This window comes from Octopus bimaculoides, chromosome 2 (assembly GCF_046866305.1).
Source record: "Octopus bimaculoides isolate indiv1 chromosome 2, ASM4686630v1, whole genome shotgun sequence".
Lineage (NCBI taxonomy): Eukaryota > Metazoa > Mollusca > Cephalopoda > Octopoda > Octopodidae > Octopus > Octopus bimaculoides.
This window is the reverse complement of record NC_142929.1, coordinates 168,967,285-168,982,284: the sequence shown is the minus strand read 5'-3', so window position 1 is coordinate 168,982,284 and position 15,000 is coordinate 168,967,285. Positions and strand designations below refer to the sequence as shown.

General features: G+C 36.0%; 1 protein-coding gene across 2 annotated transcripts in view; it reads right to left on the bottom strand.

Moving 5' to 3' along the window:
• LOC106872977 (lipid droplet-regulating VLDL assembly factor AUP1) overlaps positions 1-15,000 on the bottom strand; it is a 46,453-nt gene that overhangs the window by 22,375 nt on the left and 9,078 nt on the right. Inside the window, exons 1-3 of one of the 2 annotated variants that reach the window (XM_052965706.2) lie at positions 6,330-6,447; positions 2,701-2,838; positions 1,438-1,588 (exon numbers count right to left, since the gene is read on the bottom strand). In XM_052965706.2, coding sequence (XP_052821666.1) covers positions 1,438-1,588; positions 2,701-2,838; positions 6,330-6,370 — 330 coding nt within the window. In that variant the 5' untranslated portion in view covers positions 6,371-6,447. Of the gene's footprint in view, positions 1-1,437; positions 1,589-2,700; positions 2,839-6,329; positions 6,448-15,000 lie in introns of those variants that run through there. The other variant, XM_014920164.3, reaches the window with a different exon arrangement.

Here is a 15,000-nt window from a genome sequence, read left to right as displayed (position 1 = left end):
CCTTTCTTAAGACTGTAATAGTTGACGAGTAAACTGTCAGGTTGCCAAACACATCACCACACTTATTGATAGCTACAAATAAAGAAATAAAAATATTGCATTTCTACTAACTTTCTATCTATTTTAAACCTTCCTCCATTACTCCTCAAACTGCTAACCTGTTGTTGTGGCTCTCTACCTACAATGAGCTGGTATCTCTTTTGCTCATTCTCATAAAATAACAGGTATGCCATTTAAAACTGATGTGATGAAGACTTGAGAGAGTAGTTACTGATATACCGGAGGATGGAGACCACAGAAAATAAACCTCTTCATGATTGTGGAGAGATAACAATTAGTCAATTCCAATGATAGGAACTTAAGAAACCCAAATAAAACATAGAAAATAACAAAACAAAAACAGATATTGAATCTAGGTCTTTTAAGTCAACAGCAATAGGAAGACTAAAGCCAGAAGAAATATAGAAAAGAATGAAGTGGTATACTAAAGAATTTATGCCATAAAATCAATATTATTCTACTTGTCACATGTTATGCATTTAACAATCTTAACTATGGAACAACATTAAAGACATAATGAAACAATGTAATAAGAGTTTTAAATTTATGCATCAAAATAAAAATATGAACATTTATAAACTGTGGAATTTCCATGGGTTCTGCTAGTTTCTAGTAATCTTGGGAAATGCACTTAGAACGAAATAAGTCCTTTTATAAATACCAAAATTATATAAACAATAATACTCATGTATATTGTTTGACTGAATTGGATCTTAAATTTTAACTAGCAACATTTGTCATAAACTATGCCAAAATTATGTCTCAACGTCTGTGACGCTTAGATTATATTTGGTAATGAACTCTCGTGATTAGCTCTAGTTTCCCTGACATGAAGTAAATAAATTTAGTATATTGCTCAAATACACAACAAAAATCTAATGTGCTGCTAATCCAGTAACATACTCACTAAGCTGTATTAATTCTAATGTCAGCATTTTGGAAAATTGCAACAACAGCTTTATAATAAAAGTATAATCTTTAAACAAAACAACTCAGATGGACAGAAAATGTGAGCAATCAGCAGGGTATTTGTTCAAAGCTAATCTGAACAGCTAAAGACATGCACTGTTAAAAAATATATATAAAATTGCCATTGTTGTTGAATAACCAGCTACAGCCGAGTAAAGGATAGTTTCAATAAGGGTTGAAAGGTTTGGAAAATGTATCAACTCTGATCTCATATCTGAGGCCTAAGAAGATACTCTACCTGTATCAACCTAAGTTTTTATTGGCATATCTTACCTCTACAAATGAAGGACTCTTTCACAGCAACCATATGATATATATATATATATATATATATATATATATATCCCCAAACCACCATAGTCTTGCTCCTTTCCCCACTAAAACAAAGTAAAACAGAGAAATACGTACAAGCAGACTGGGATAGACTAAAGCTGTTGTGAAGTGATCAAACGACGAAACGTGGTTGGTAACAATCACTTTGGCTTTTTCATCTCTTCGTTTGTGTTCGTCAACAATTACTATGAAACCAAGTACTGCACACATTACACGCAGAATAAAGCTATTGACAATGAAATTCAAAGAAAATACAATTAGATACACAAAATTTTAATATAATTCAGATGTCAAAAATAAAAGCAAAAAGATCATTGACAAAAAGGTTTCTTCGTTTCTTTTAATCTGAGAGTAAATAAGAAAATAATTCTGATATGTAAACATAAGTCTTTAAGAGCCCCATAGGAGCTAGTGCTTAATTCCAATTTTGAGGGATTTAAGTGAATAATAGATAAATCAAAATATTCATTATTTACATTCGACGGATATTTCTCCTCATCTTGTTTGTTGTTAACACAACATTTCGGCTGATATAGCCTCCAGCCTTCTTCAGGTGTCTTGGGGAAATTTCGAACCTGGATTCTCATTCCTAAGGTACTTTTCGATGTTATTATTATTATTATAATTATTGTTCAGGTCACTGCTTGGAATCAAACTCAGAATCTTGGGGTTAGTAGCCTGCGCTCTTAACCACTATGCCATATGCCCATGGGCATATGGCATAGTGGTTAAGTGTATGGGCTACTAACCCCAAAATTCTGAGTTCGATTCCAAGCAGTGACCTGAACAATAATAACATCGAAAAATACCTTAGGAATGAGAACCCAGGTTCGAAATTTCCCCAAGACACCTGAAGAAGGCTGGAGGGTATATCAGCTGAAACGTTGTGTTAACAGCAAACAAGATGAAAACAAATATCCGTCGAATGTAAATAATGTACACAATTCCTCATCTCTTAAATATAGCACTTTAATGAATATTCATCCTAACTGTTACCAGTTCCACTATGGGGTACATATCTATGAACATTTTAAAATCAAAGGACCTGGTGATGGAACCAATAGAAGCTAACTTTTTGACTTGGCATTTCATTTACTTATGCAGCTCTATAACTGACAAGGAACTGTACAAATGATATATACACAAATGTATATATAATGGTCTTCATACAGTATTCAAGATATAAAAATGACTACTAAATGTTATTTTGCAGAAGCAGGCTAATTGTGTCTAACATGAGTACAATCATTATTGCAGCACTTGCGTGCTTGAAGTTGAGAACCAATACAACTACCCCAAGTTACTGTGTATAAATAGGATTATAATAGCCAGACTTACCTACGCACTGGTGAAAACTTTGGTAAGATGCATGATACTAAAAGAGTTTGCAAACCAATAAAGAATCGGACAACAGCAAGAAGAAAACCAAAAGGAAAATAAACAATGATTGGGATTAAAGCTAGCCCTTCAGGTAACCTGAAATAGAAAAATTAAAATATATTCAGATTTAAAGCAAAATTATGCAGTTTTGATTACATTGGTACTTACAAAAACAAAAGACTAGCATCATCGTCATTTAACATCTGTTTGCATGCTGGCATGGGTTAGGCAGTTTGACTGGAACTGGTAAGCCAGAGAGCTGCACTAGGCTCTGGTCTGTTTTGGCTTGGTTTCTATGGCTGGATGCCCTTCCTAATGCCAACCACTCCATAGGGATGCCTCTTGCATGTCACTGGCAACGACTACAATTCATTTAGATTGATGTGTCTTCTCAAGCACAGAAAATCACTAAAACTCAGAGTCATTTGTCATTGCCTCCGTGAGACTTAACATCCAAAGATCATATTTCACTAATTGTAATTTTTTCACTTAGACTTTTGGGGCATAAAATGTAATTAAGAGTATCTTTAAAAGAGAAGAAAATGAAAGGTATTATTTTGCTAAGTTAATAAATTGATTCTTTTAAACTAGTTGTATTATAGATGATGAACGAAAAACCATTCTGAAATATGTTCATGTAAAGTGATGCTACAAATGTATTGTTTGTTTAGGATCAGGAAACAAAGAACTCAATGTAACATTTTCTGTAGTTATAGCTGATAAGAATTATAGAAGACATATATAGCTTGATGCTAGGAGCATTGAATCAGGGGGATTGTACTTGCAATGATTAAAGGAAAGGACAATCAAATAATTAGAATTTAAATTCTTCATGATAATGATATCAACCAAAGTAACAAGAGAAGGGGAATGAGAGAGAGGGAGGGACGAAAAAGAGAGGGATGAAAGGAGAGAGGGAGAGGAGAGAGAAGAAGAGGAGAGAGGGAGAAGAGAGAGAGAAGAGAAGGAGAGAGAGAAGAGGAAAGAGAGAAGAGGAGAGAGAGAAGAGAGAGAAGAGGAGAGAGGAGGGTAAGAGGAAGAGAGGAGGGTAAGAGGAAGAGAGGAGGGTAAGAGGAGAGGATGGAGTACATCACTAGTGACCAAAAAGAGAGTATCATCATTCCATAAAACAAGATATCCCAATGAAATATTCTTTTCAATTACTGCTATTTTCTCTTAGTTTGGAGGTTCTATATAGAATATGAAGTTACTTCATGCTGAGTCGGTTCAGAGAATATATATCATCATCACCATTTAATGTCCATTTCTCCACACTAGCATAGATTGAATATGAGAAACTATAGTATATATTATAAATTAGGGGTATAAGAAACCGTCACTGAAGAAGGCCTAAAATGGATTCTTCATCAACTCAGCAGAGAGTTGAGAATACACACACACACACACACACACACACACACACACACACACACACATATACATATCATTATTGTCATCATCACCATATTTATGCTAACTTTCCATGCTGGTTTGAATTAGACGTGTTGTTTGCAATCTGAGTCCATTCTTATTCAGAGTTTCTGTCCCACTCGATTCATGTCATAGAACTAATTTTAAATGAAGCTTTGTAAGATATTAGCACTTAGAATGCATGAAAAATTCTATAAATAGTCATTTATTTGTTTAATACAGTTCACAATCAAAATGACATTAAAGTGTAAGTTGTCTTGCAACTTGCTTAAGAACCTAATAATGATGCAATAGTAATATTTCATACTAATTAGTTGATTAAAAACAAAAACAAACAAACAAAAGCAAAATGGTTTTTGATTTGATATGTGAATGCTCAAATATCATTTATACTCTTTTCAATATACATTATAGATTGTTGTCCTCAACCAGTATACCAATATAGAATAAAACATGAATGAAGGTAGATTTAAGATCTATAAACAAAACATCGATAGGATACAACTAATGTTCCAAATTGTACTGTGTGGCCTTAACATCAAAGATTCTCTACATCTAGTTTATGATTTTTATGGTATATTTTATGCCATCTGCTACTTAGAGGTAATATTTAGGGTTGAATATCCTTGATTTAGTAACATTATTAAAGACATATAACAATAAGATAAAACAAACAAAAAATTACATTTGACATTTTTAGTCTGATCTAAAACTGTTGTTAGTGCAGCAAATGAAATGCTATGTCTATCTCAGCATGTCTTGTTCTGGGGTAAATCATTGCTGAAATTGACATTCTGTCAGTCATTGTTCTGTGGTTGGATATATATATATATATATATATATATATATATATATATATATATATATATATATGTCTTTTATTCATTTTTTATTTTTTTATTTGTTTCAGTCATTTGACTGCGCCCATGCTGGAGCACCACCTTTAGTCAAACAAATCGATCCCAGGATTTATTTTTTGTAAGCCTAGTACCTATTGTATCGGTCTCTTTTGTTAAACCACTAAGTTATGGGGACATAAACACACCAATATTGGCTGTCAAGCGATGGTGGGGGCTTCTTTCAGTTTTCGTCTACCAAATCCACTCACAAGGCTTTGGTCGGCCTGAGACTATAGTAGAAGACACTTGCCCAAGGTGCCACACAGTGGGACTGAACCTGGAGCCATGTGGTTGGTAAGGAAGCTACTTACCACACAGCCACTCCTGATATATATAACAAATCATAAAATAAAAACAACAGCACTATACTGTACCATTGTAAAGCAAACAGAATGTGGAGCTGTAAATACTTGTAGTAATTATAGTAGTTAAGTAATATATACTGGCTTATTAAAGTACAAACAGCTAGTTTGTAGGGGAATAGATTTTTAATAAATAAATAAATAAAAAAGACTATTAAAATTAATTGTGGCAAAAACAAGGATTTAAGAAACCCATAAAAATAGTGAAATGACTATGTTATGTTCGAAAACAAAGTTGAAATTTTACCAGTATATCCATATATTGTGACATATAAAGTAACTGTATCATGAAATAGATGATTAAAGAAGCAATTAAAGTGGGAGTAGGCTCAAATTACCCATAAAACAATAAATATGTGCTTATGAGGTTTTTCAACTCTAGTTTTTCCATGGTCTATATATGGTAAATTTAAAAGTGCGGAAAATTTGCATTTTTTCCTGTATTAATTTGCTTACATTGATTACAGTTATTCAGAACTAAATGAATAAAATTGGAAACCAGGTTATAGTTAATTTAGTCATGAAGTCTGACCTCAAGAAAACATTTTTTAATGTATTATTTAACATTCAATACTTATGTCACTGAGCTGTGTTTAGTCATCAGTTGGATTTAATCTGACCCTGGGTAAAGAAGATAGTTACAAGAGCTGACTAAACTAAAAGTAAATAAAGAAATGTGTACAAGTCATCAAAAACAACTAGAAGTCCAAAGGCAAAAATATTAATTTGATATAAAATTTTAAAAATGTGAACACAACCTAAATAATTAAGTGTCTGGCAAATTTAGAAACAGAATTTTAAAGTTGTATCAAGTGTAATATGAAACCGAAAACTAGCATAGTGAATGATTGAAGACAGATACATAGCAGAATATGATAGAGAAAATATTAATTACCAAAACAGAAAAACACAACAGGCCACAAGATACATACACATGCTGAATGTTGTTAATTTTGCTCCTCTAACTGTACAATTTCATCATCATATAGTTATATATACTTATAGAGCTTTGCAGTATTTAATTAGAGGTTTCCTGATGTCTAATTAAAAAGTATTGATTGAGGTGTGTAGGAGAAACAGCCGCACTGGTATGGCTAGTGTTAAATGAATAACATTTGATAAATGAAGAAATGCTGTAATAAATTGATTGTAACTGGCACTTGAGGTAGAAATAGACTGAAGAAGATTTAGTAAAGCCAGAGTTGAGAATGTTAGGTCTCAGAAATGAGATTACACGGGACTGACATAAATAAATATATGCTCAGTTGCAGACGAAGCTGACCCATGTCAGCATGGATAAATTAATGTCAAAACTTTGACGGTGATTATCTCTAGCTTTAAGAGAAAAACAGTATAACCCATTCAAGACAATGACATTCAATTCTTAGATGTGAAAGCTGTTGATGTAGCAGGTTTTGATGTAGCAGGTTTTGATGTAGCAGGTTTTGATGTAGCAGGTTTTTCACTCATTAAAAAAAAATTCTATTTTTCTATACCAACAAATGTGCATGTCTGTATATTTACTGAGAGATTTATTTCCTACATCACTTCGGCAAGTTATTATAGCGAGGCTACACTTTGCTGATGATGCTCAATCAGCTCCTTTTGCATTTCTTTAGTGAATATTTTAAATATAAAAAGCATTAACATTGTTTATATCTAACTACAAATTTTAGTTCAAAAATGAACAAACTATTAACAGACCTTGAACCATGTTCTTATTACAGACACCTGGTAGATATGAAGTTCAAGTCCTGTCTGAGTGTCGTATTTTTTTTCTTCAATTTGTTTTATATACACACAAACAAATTTTAAATCAACAATACATATCTCTCCTTCATATGATTCATTATTATCATCCTCATAATGTTAAATCTGATTTCCATACTAGAAAGAAGACAGGTTGTCAGAATTTGAATCAGTTGCTGCCCTCCTAGATAGGTTAGAGGAATTTATCTCATTCATACATTTTACTTTCAGTACAGTTTCTAATGTTGGAAGCCCTTCCTAGACCAACTACTTTACAGAGTATACTGGGCATATCTTATTATGATACCAGCGCTAGAGAGGTGGTTGTGTTTTGCAAGATTAAAGAATGCTCTCGATCCAATGCTGTTTCGGTTCATTAGCTCAGCACTTTAGAGAGTCTATTAGGTGCAGTTTATCATGACACCAGCACTGTTGAGGTTGTCACATCCTTGGTAAGGCTAAAGAGTCAGGTTGATTGTATTTTGTTTTTGTTCATTAGCCAACCACATTATGCAACATACTGGGTGCATTATAGTGGGACACTAACATTAGAGGGGTCATCATGTCCTCTGCAAGACTAAAGAATTCTCACAAGCCTTACGGTGTCATTATCATCAACATCTTCTAACATCCATCTTTCAAGCTTTGTATTGGTTGGACAGATCAACAAGATCCAACAGATCTGAAGACTGCAGAATATTTCAGTGTCTGCTGTGAATGAGTTTCTATGGCTGAATATCCATCATAATACCAATAACTTTATGGATTGTCGGCCTTGGGACCACCTGGTTCAGCCATCTCTGGATTTCATCCCGCAGGTGTTCAATTGGGTTCAAATTTGGACTGAGAGCCAGCCACAGCATGGTTCTGATGTTGTGCTGATGTAGGAAGTCCATGGTGACCCTGAACTGTTGGAACACGTGACTATGGTGACGCACATAGAAGGGCACAAAGTGAGGTCTTAGGATTTGGTCAATGTAGCACTGCACTGTCATACCATTCCCTCTGCCTGCACCAACATTTTAGAACATATGGGGGCCCAATTCTCTGATTCAGGCCTATAGCACCCCAAACCATGATGCTTTGGCCACCCCACATGTCTCTGTCCATGACACATGTGTCTCTGTAGTGTTCACCCCTCCTATGCCATACCCTCATTATGCCATCCAAGGTGGAAATGCAGTACTGGCTCTTGTTAGAGAAGACTATTGAGTTCCATTGTTGATGCCACCAATGTCGGTGCTGTGTAGCCCACTGTAATTGTGCCTGGTGGTGGCAGGCAGTGAGGATAGGCCCTTGAGCAAGACAATGGCAATGCAGGTTGTTAGCGACCAGTCAACATTGTATCGTGCCGTCGCTGTCCAGTGCCAATGGTCTCACGAGCTGTCACGCTGGCCAGTCTGAAGCAATCATGGAGATATTGCAGGTGGATGAAGTGGTCCTGCCTGGGCGTGGTCACCAGGAGGCGGCCTCTGAAGGCACAGTCTGCAGTGCTGTTGGTGGTGTTGCATCGCTGTTGCTGACGATAGATGGTGCTGAAATGGACATTGTAAGATTTCATAACAACCAGAGCATGATGCACTGCTTGCAATCGGCTGATAGCTTGTTCTATCTGCACTGCTGACAATCGGGGGTCATACCTGAGGCATCCAAATCATGAATGCCAGGAACGTGGTTCATGTTGATTTCTATACCCATAACTTCCATGAGATGCACGTGCATTTTGGTTTTCATGACAATTATGCTGTGTTTCGGCATCTCATTTCAGGGAAAGTTAAAAGGTTATCTGCAATTTGGGTTTCGACCATAAACCAGCATGTCTTGGAATCTTTACACTTACATCCCCGAAATAAATTTTCAGAATTTACCATATAAAAATGACATTTGAAAAAATTGCATTTCTTTTGCAGTTCAGTGTGTGTGTGTGTGTGTGTGTGTGTGTGTGTGTGTGTGTGTGTGTGTGTGTGTGTGTGTGTGTGTGTGTGTGTGTGTGCATGCAAGTCATATGCACACACATCACATCGATACTAACCACTTAAAAAATATTATAGAATCATATATATAGGCACAGGCATGGCTGTGTGGTAAGAAGCTTGCTTCTCAACCACATGGTTTCAGGTTCAGTTCCACTGCATGGCACCTTGAGCAAGTGTCGTCTACTATAGCCATGGGCCGATCAAAGCCTTGTGAGTGGATTTGGATGACAGAAACTGAAAGAAGCCTGTTGGATATATATGTATATAATTATGTGTGTGTCTTTGTGTCTGTGCTTGTCCCCCCTCCACCATTGCTTGACAACCGATGTTAGTGTGTTTACGCCCCCGTAACTTACCAGTTCAGCAGAAGAGGCCAATAGAATAAATATCAGGCTTACACAGAATAAGTCCAGGAGTCAATTTCTTTGACTAAAAGGTGGTGCTCCAGCATGGCCCCAGCCAAATGACTGAAGCAAGTCAAAGAATAAAAGAATGTTTGATTTTTTTTTCAGTAAAGTTGAGCAAAATCTTAGAGTTTTAGTTTAAATAAATAAAATTATTACTTGAAATAATAAATGGAAAGAATTCTAAGATAAAAAAAAGAAGATAAAATAAAAATAAAATAAAATGCCATCCTTGAAAAACTCCTACACATATCTACATAAGAAATTTACAATAATCTCAGCCTGTGTAATCTATGTTACAATTGGATTTGTGTGTGTGTGATAAGTACATGGTCTCAGTATGCATGCATGTGTGTGTATACAAGCACATGTTCTGAATGTGTGTATGTATATATAAGCACATGTTGGGAGATATATATATATATATATAGCTGAAATTTATAGAAAAACAAAAGACAAAGACAAGTGTATGAACAACAAACAAGTGTATGAGTTTGATGCCCGGGAAAATGAAAAATCTTTTATGTTTCAAGCCTATGCACTTCAACAGAAAGGAATAAGGGAAAATAAACAGAGAGAGATTGAAAAAAAACTTGTAGATTTCAGGGGTACAATAAATATATATGTATATATATAGGTGCAGGAGTGGCTGTGTGGTAAAAAGTTTGCTTCCCAGCCACATGGTTTTGGGTTCAGTCCCACTGCATGGCACCTAGGGCAAGTGTCTTCTACTATAACCTTGGGCTGACCTAAGCCTTGTGAGTGGATTTGGTAGATGGAAACTGAAAGAAGCCCGTCATATTTATGTTTGTCTGTATTTGTCCCCCCCCCCCACCATTGTTTGACAACCAATGTTGGTCTGTTTACGTCTCCGTAAAAGAGACCGATATAATAACTACTAGGCTTACAAGAAATAAGTCTTGGGGTCAAATTGTTTGACTAAAGGTGGTGCTCCAGCATGGCCACAGTCAAATGACTGAAGCAATTAAAGGAATAAAAGAATACAGGGTGCGATGGGTAAATTATCGCCATTTTATATTTGTGCATGCACATTGTCAGTATAGTAGGTTCAGTTGGGAATGGTATGTGAAAAAAACAGTACCATGATGCAATTCACTCAGCCAGAAATTTGGAAACAAAACATGCAGTACTGCTAGGCATTTGCACCAGAAGCTCCAAAATGAACATTTCAGAGTGTTTGAGTGTCAATCTGAGGACAGTGCAGACGATTCGGAAAGAGTTGGATGAGTCTACGGCAGCTCGGAAAACTCACTCTGATCGTTCTGATAAGAAAAGAATTTCTGAATTTGTTAGTGAGATCTCGGCCATGATTGACAACGATCCCTCCTAGTCACTCAGGTTCATCGCCAGGGACATGGGAGCATCTGAGTTTCTTAACAGCAGATAATGCATGAAGACATTCGGTATTCCTCCTACAAGATGAGAAAGGGCCAATTTTTATCCCAAGCCATCAAGGACAAGAACAAAGACAGTGCTATGAAGCTTTTGAATAAACTCAAGCTTCCCTTCCAACCAAACATGCTGAACTGCTTGTCATTTGCACCACAAGCTCCAATACAAATATTTCAGAGTGTTTGGGTGTCAATCTGAGGACATGTACCAAGAGCGATAAAAATCAAACATCCAGTCAATATCATGGTGTTTGGAGTGATCACTAACGATGGTGACGTTATGCCCCATTCATCTTCCCATATGGCCTTAGACTCAACACGGAAGCCTACATCAAGTGCCTGGAGGAGGTAGTGCTGTCCTGGGTCAAGATGGGGGATGCTGGACTCTGCACCATGCCACACAAGCAGGAGAACCCAGTCATGGCTGTCAGACAATATATGTAACCACATCACCCCTAACATCTGGCCACCTAACTGCAATCCCCTTGATTATGTGCGGGGTGCAATTGAGCAAGAGATCAACAAAACTCCTTGTAACACCAAAGATGAACTGAAAGGAAGGATTATGGCTGCATTCACCAACTTAAACAAGGAGACTGTCCAGAAGAGTTGCAGGAGATTCCGAAGTTGTCTGGAGGCCATGGTTGAAGCCAATGGCGATTTCATTGAATAGATTTATTCTTTAGTATTTCAAGATATTTTTATGTAATTTTGGTAAATATATTTTTTTAAATGAGATGTCAGTGTTATTTTCATTTGTGCGTAATTTAGACAACAGTTTATTCACCGCACCCTGTATATATATATATATATATATATATATATATATATATATATATATATATATATATATATATATAAGAGAGAGAGAGAGAGAGAGTGTGTGTGTTTGTATGTGTGAAAAGATGCACATGTTGTGTGTGCATGAATATGTGAATTTTAAGAGGGTTTGTTTAAGTGAAGTGTATTAAGTGGCTGAGTGTCAGTAAGTTTGTGTCCTGTTTAAACAGGAAAGTCAGACATCTTTATATTTGGTATTATAAGATTTCAACATTTAAAAGTGGACATCTAGACTTCTAAAAGACAGCTATGAGAACTTAGTTTTATCAGAAACAGGTGAAGAATTGTGATGTTCATATTTTCCAAAGACCAGAACTACAAGAAGTATCAACTGAGAATTCTCTAACAGCAGTAGTAATGGAGGTACCTCTGCACAGTCTAAGACTATCCTCAAAATTTGGAGTGTCTGATCATAGTTTATTTGTAATACAAGCACAAGATCACATATTTTGCAAAAGTATGGTTGACTCCAGGACTTGATTAGTGTTTATTTTATTGACACTGGGCAGATGAAAAGCTATTTAATTTCTATTAGATTATGTTTCACAAGGATAGTCTGATTAAGCCCACTTTTCCTATGGTGTATAACACAATTTTACAGTGTTATAGCTATTTACAACCTTGTAATGTTGTTCCTACTCAAATTTCGAGAAGCCTGTATATATTTGTTCAGCCTGCAAGAAATAGCAGCTAAATCTCACTTGAAATCTAGATAGGAGTAATATCACAAGGTTGTAAGTAGCTATAACACTGTAAAACTGGTGAAGGTTTAGTTCAACTCAACACTATAGGAAAAGCCTAGAGGAAAGGAATTTGAATTCAGAATGTAAAAGGATGTAACTAATACTGCAAAGCATTGCCCCCCACACCATTATAATGATTCAATACTTATCCTCATAAAGTTTAAAATGGGGACAATGTCAGATACTTTGAGAGATCGATGAAGTTGATTAGATCAACTTCAGTACTTGAAACATGAAGAATCAAAGGCTAAGCAAGATTTGAACTCAGAATGCAAAAGGACATAACTTGAGACCGCAAAACATAACTCGAGACCACAAAACAGTCCATCATTTAACTCTTTCAATCTCCTACTCTTTACTTGTTTCAGTCATTTGACTGCGGCCATGCTGGAGCACTGCCTTTAGTCAAGCTAATCAATCCCAGGATTTATTCTTTGTAAGCCTAGTACTTATTCTATCGGTCTCTTTTTGACAAACCGCTAAGTTATGGGGATGTAAACACACCAGCATCGGTTGTCAAGCGATGGTGGGGAGATAAACACAGACACACAAACATATATATATATATATATATATACATATATACGACGGGCTTCTTTCAGTTTCCGCCTACCAAATCCACTCACAAGGCTTTGGTCGGCCTGAAGCTATAGTAGAAGACACTTGCCCAAGGTGCCACGCAGTGGGACTGAACTCAGAACCATGTGGTTGGTAAGCAGGCTACTTACCGCACAGCCACTCAAAAATTTCTAACAAAGGCACAAGATCACATTTTTGGAGAAGGCATAAGTGGTTTAAGCAACCCCCAATACTTCAGTAGTATTTGAACTTAGAACATAAAGAGATACAATTAAATATTATGAAGTATTTCTATTAGGTGCTTTCTTCCAAAATCCAGCATTATTTTTTAAATGATAGTAAAAAAAAAAAGAAGAAAAGTTAAGACATACTTTCTTTTCTTAAAGCAATTAGTGATCAAGAGATAGTGATGAAGCTTTAGTTTGAAACTGAAATCTGATGACAGATTCAATTTGTTTAATGAGACAACCAGCTGGGATTAACAATTCAAATAAGTTCTATACCATCGCTAGAACTATTTATTACTTTTTGACAAATCAGACAAGTGTAATTTCCTTAGAGTCTACTGTTTTCCAAATAATCAATAATTTGTAACCAGTTATCAGTACTACACTAAATCTGTGAGTTGGCCACTTAGCTGTCATATGATTACGTCAATCTAACTTGTTATTTGACCCTGGGCTGAGCTCTTCATTGAGGTGACTTAAGACCAAAGGCAATCCCACTGTTATCATTCTGTCTTATATTCAGATATACTTTTATCTAAGACTATATTACCCAACTTTTTTTCAAGTGAGATTTAGCTGCTATTTCTAGCATGCTGAGCAAATATATATAGGATTCCCAAAATCTAAGTAGGAGAAATATTACAAAAGTTGTAAGTTGCTATAACATTGTAAAACTGATGAGGGTTTAATTTAAATCAGCACTATAGGAAAAGTGGCCTTAATCAGACTATTCTTAGAATAGAAATTAAATAACTCTATTTGAAGCATGAAGTCTAATATTTTTGAAGAGTTGGTGGGCAGTGAACTGAAGTATTTGACTTCAAGGCACAAAATTGGGAATATTTTTAAAGAACAGGACAGATTTGTTTTCGAGAGCATTTCCAGTGTAAGTGAAATAATTACAAATATGAGTCAGAGCTGTCCCACAATTTTGGTTTATCAAAATAACTTGGATTATAGTCTACCTAATTAGTGTTGATCTGGAATTTAATAACAATGATAATGATTTTAAGAAAATAGATCTTACTCTACATGGAATCAAAATGGGTTAATAGATTTCACAAGGCATAGGTAGAAACACCATAAGATGTACCCTGTGTAAGCTGTGGACACATAAGAGGTGCAGCAATATCAAAGGAAGGCTAACTGGTCAAGCGTGGTCAATGCCAGTGCTGGTTGACTAGTTCCATGCCGGTGGCACATAAAAAGCACCATTCAAGTGTGGTCGATGCCAGTACTGCCTGACTGGCCCTTGTGCCAGTGGCACATAAAAAGGCACCCACTACACACTCGGAGGGGTTGGCGTTAGGAAGGACATCCAGCTGTAGAAACTTTGCCAGATCAGATTGGAGCCTGGTGCAGCCTTCTGGCTTGTCAGCCCTCAGTCAAACCATCCAACCTATACCAGCATGGAAAGTGGATGTTAAACGACGATAATAATGATGATGATGGGGAAGAAACAATAAATCATATTGTCTCTGGCTGCCCAGTCCTGGCTAAAAAAGAATATATTCACAGACATTAAAGAGTTGAGACCTATATACACTGGAAGCTGTGACAACAGATCAAAGATGTAGAGGCACACTCCAGAAAAGGTCTCAGAAAATGACAAAGCACCCATACTCTGGGATACGCC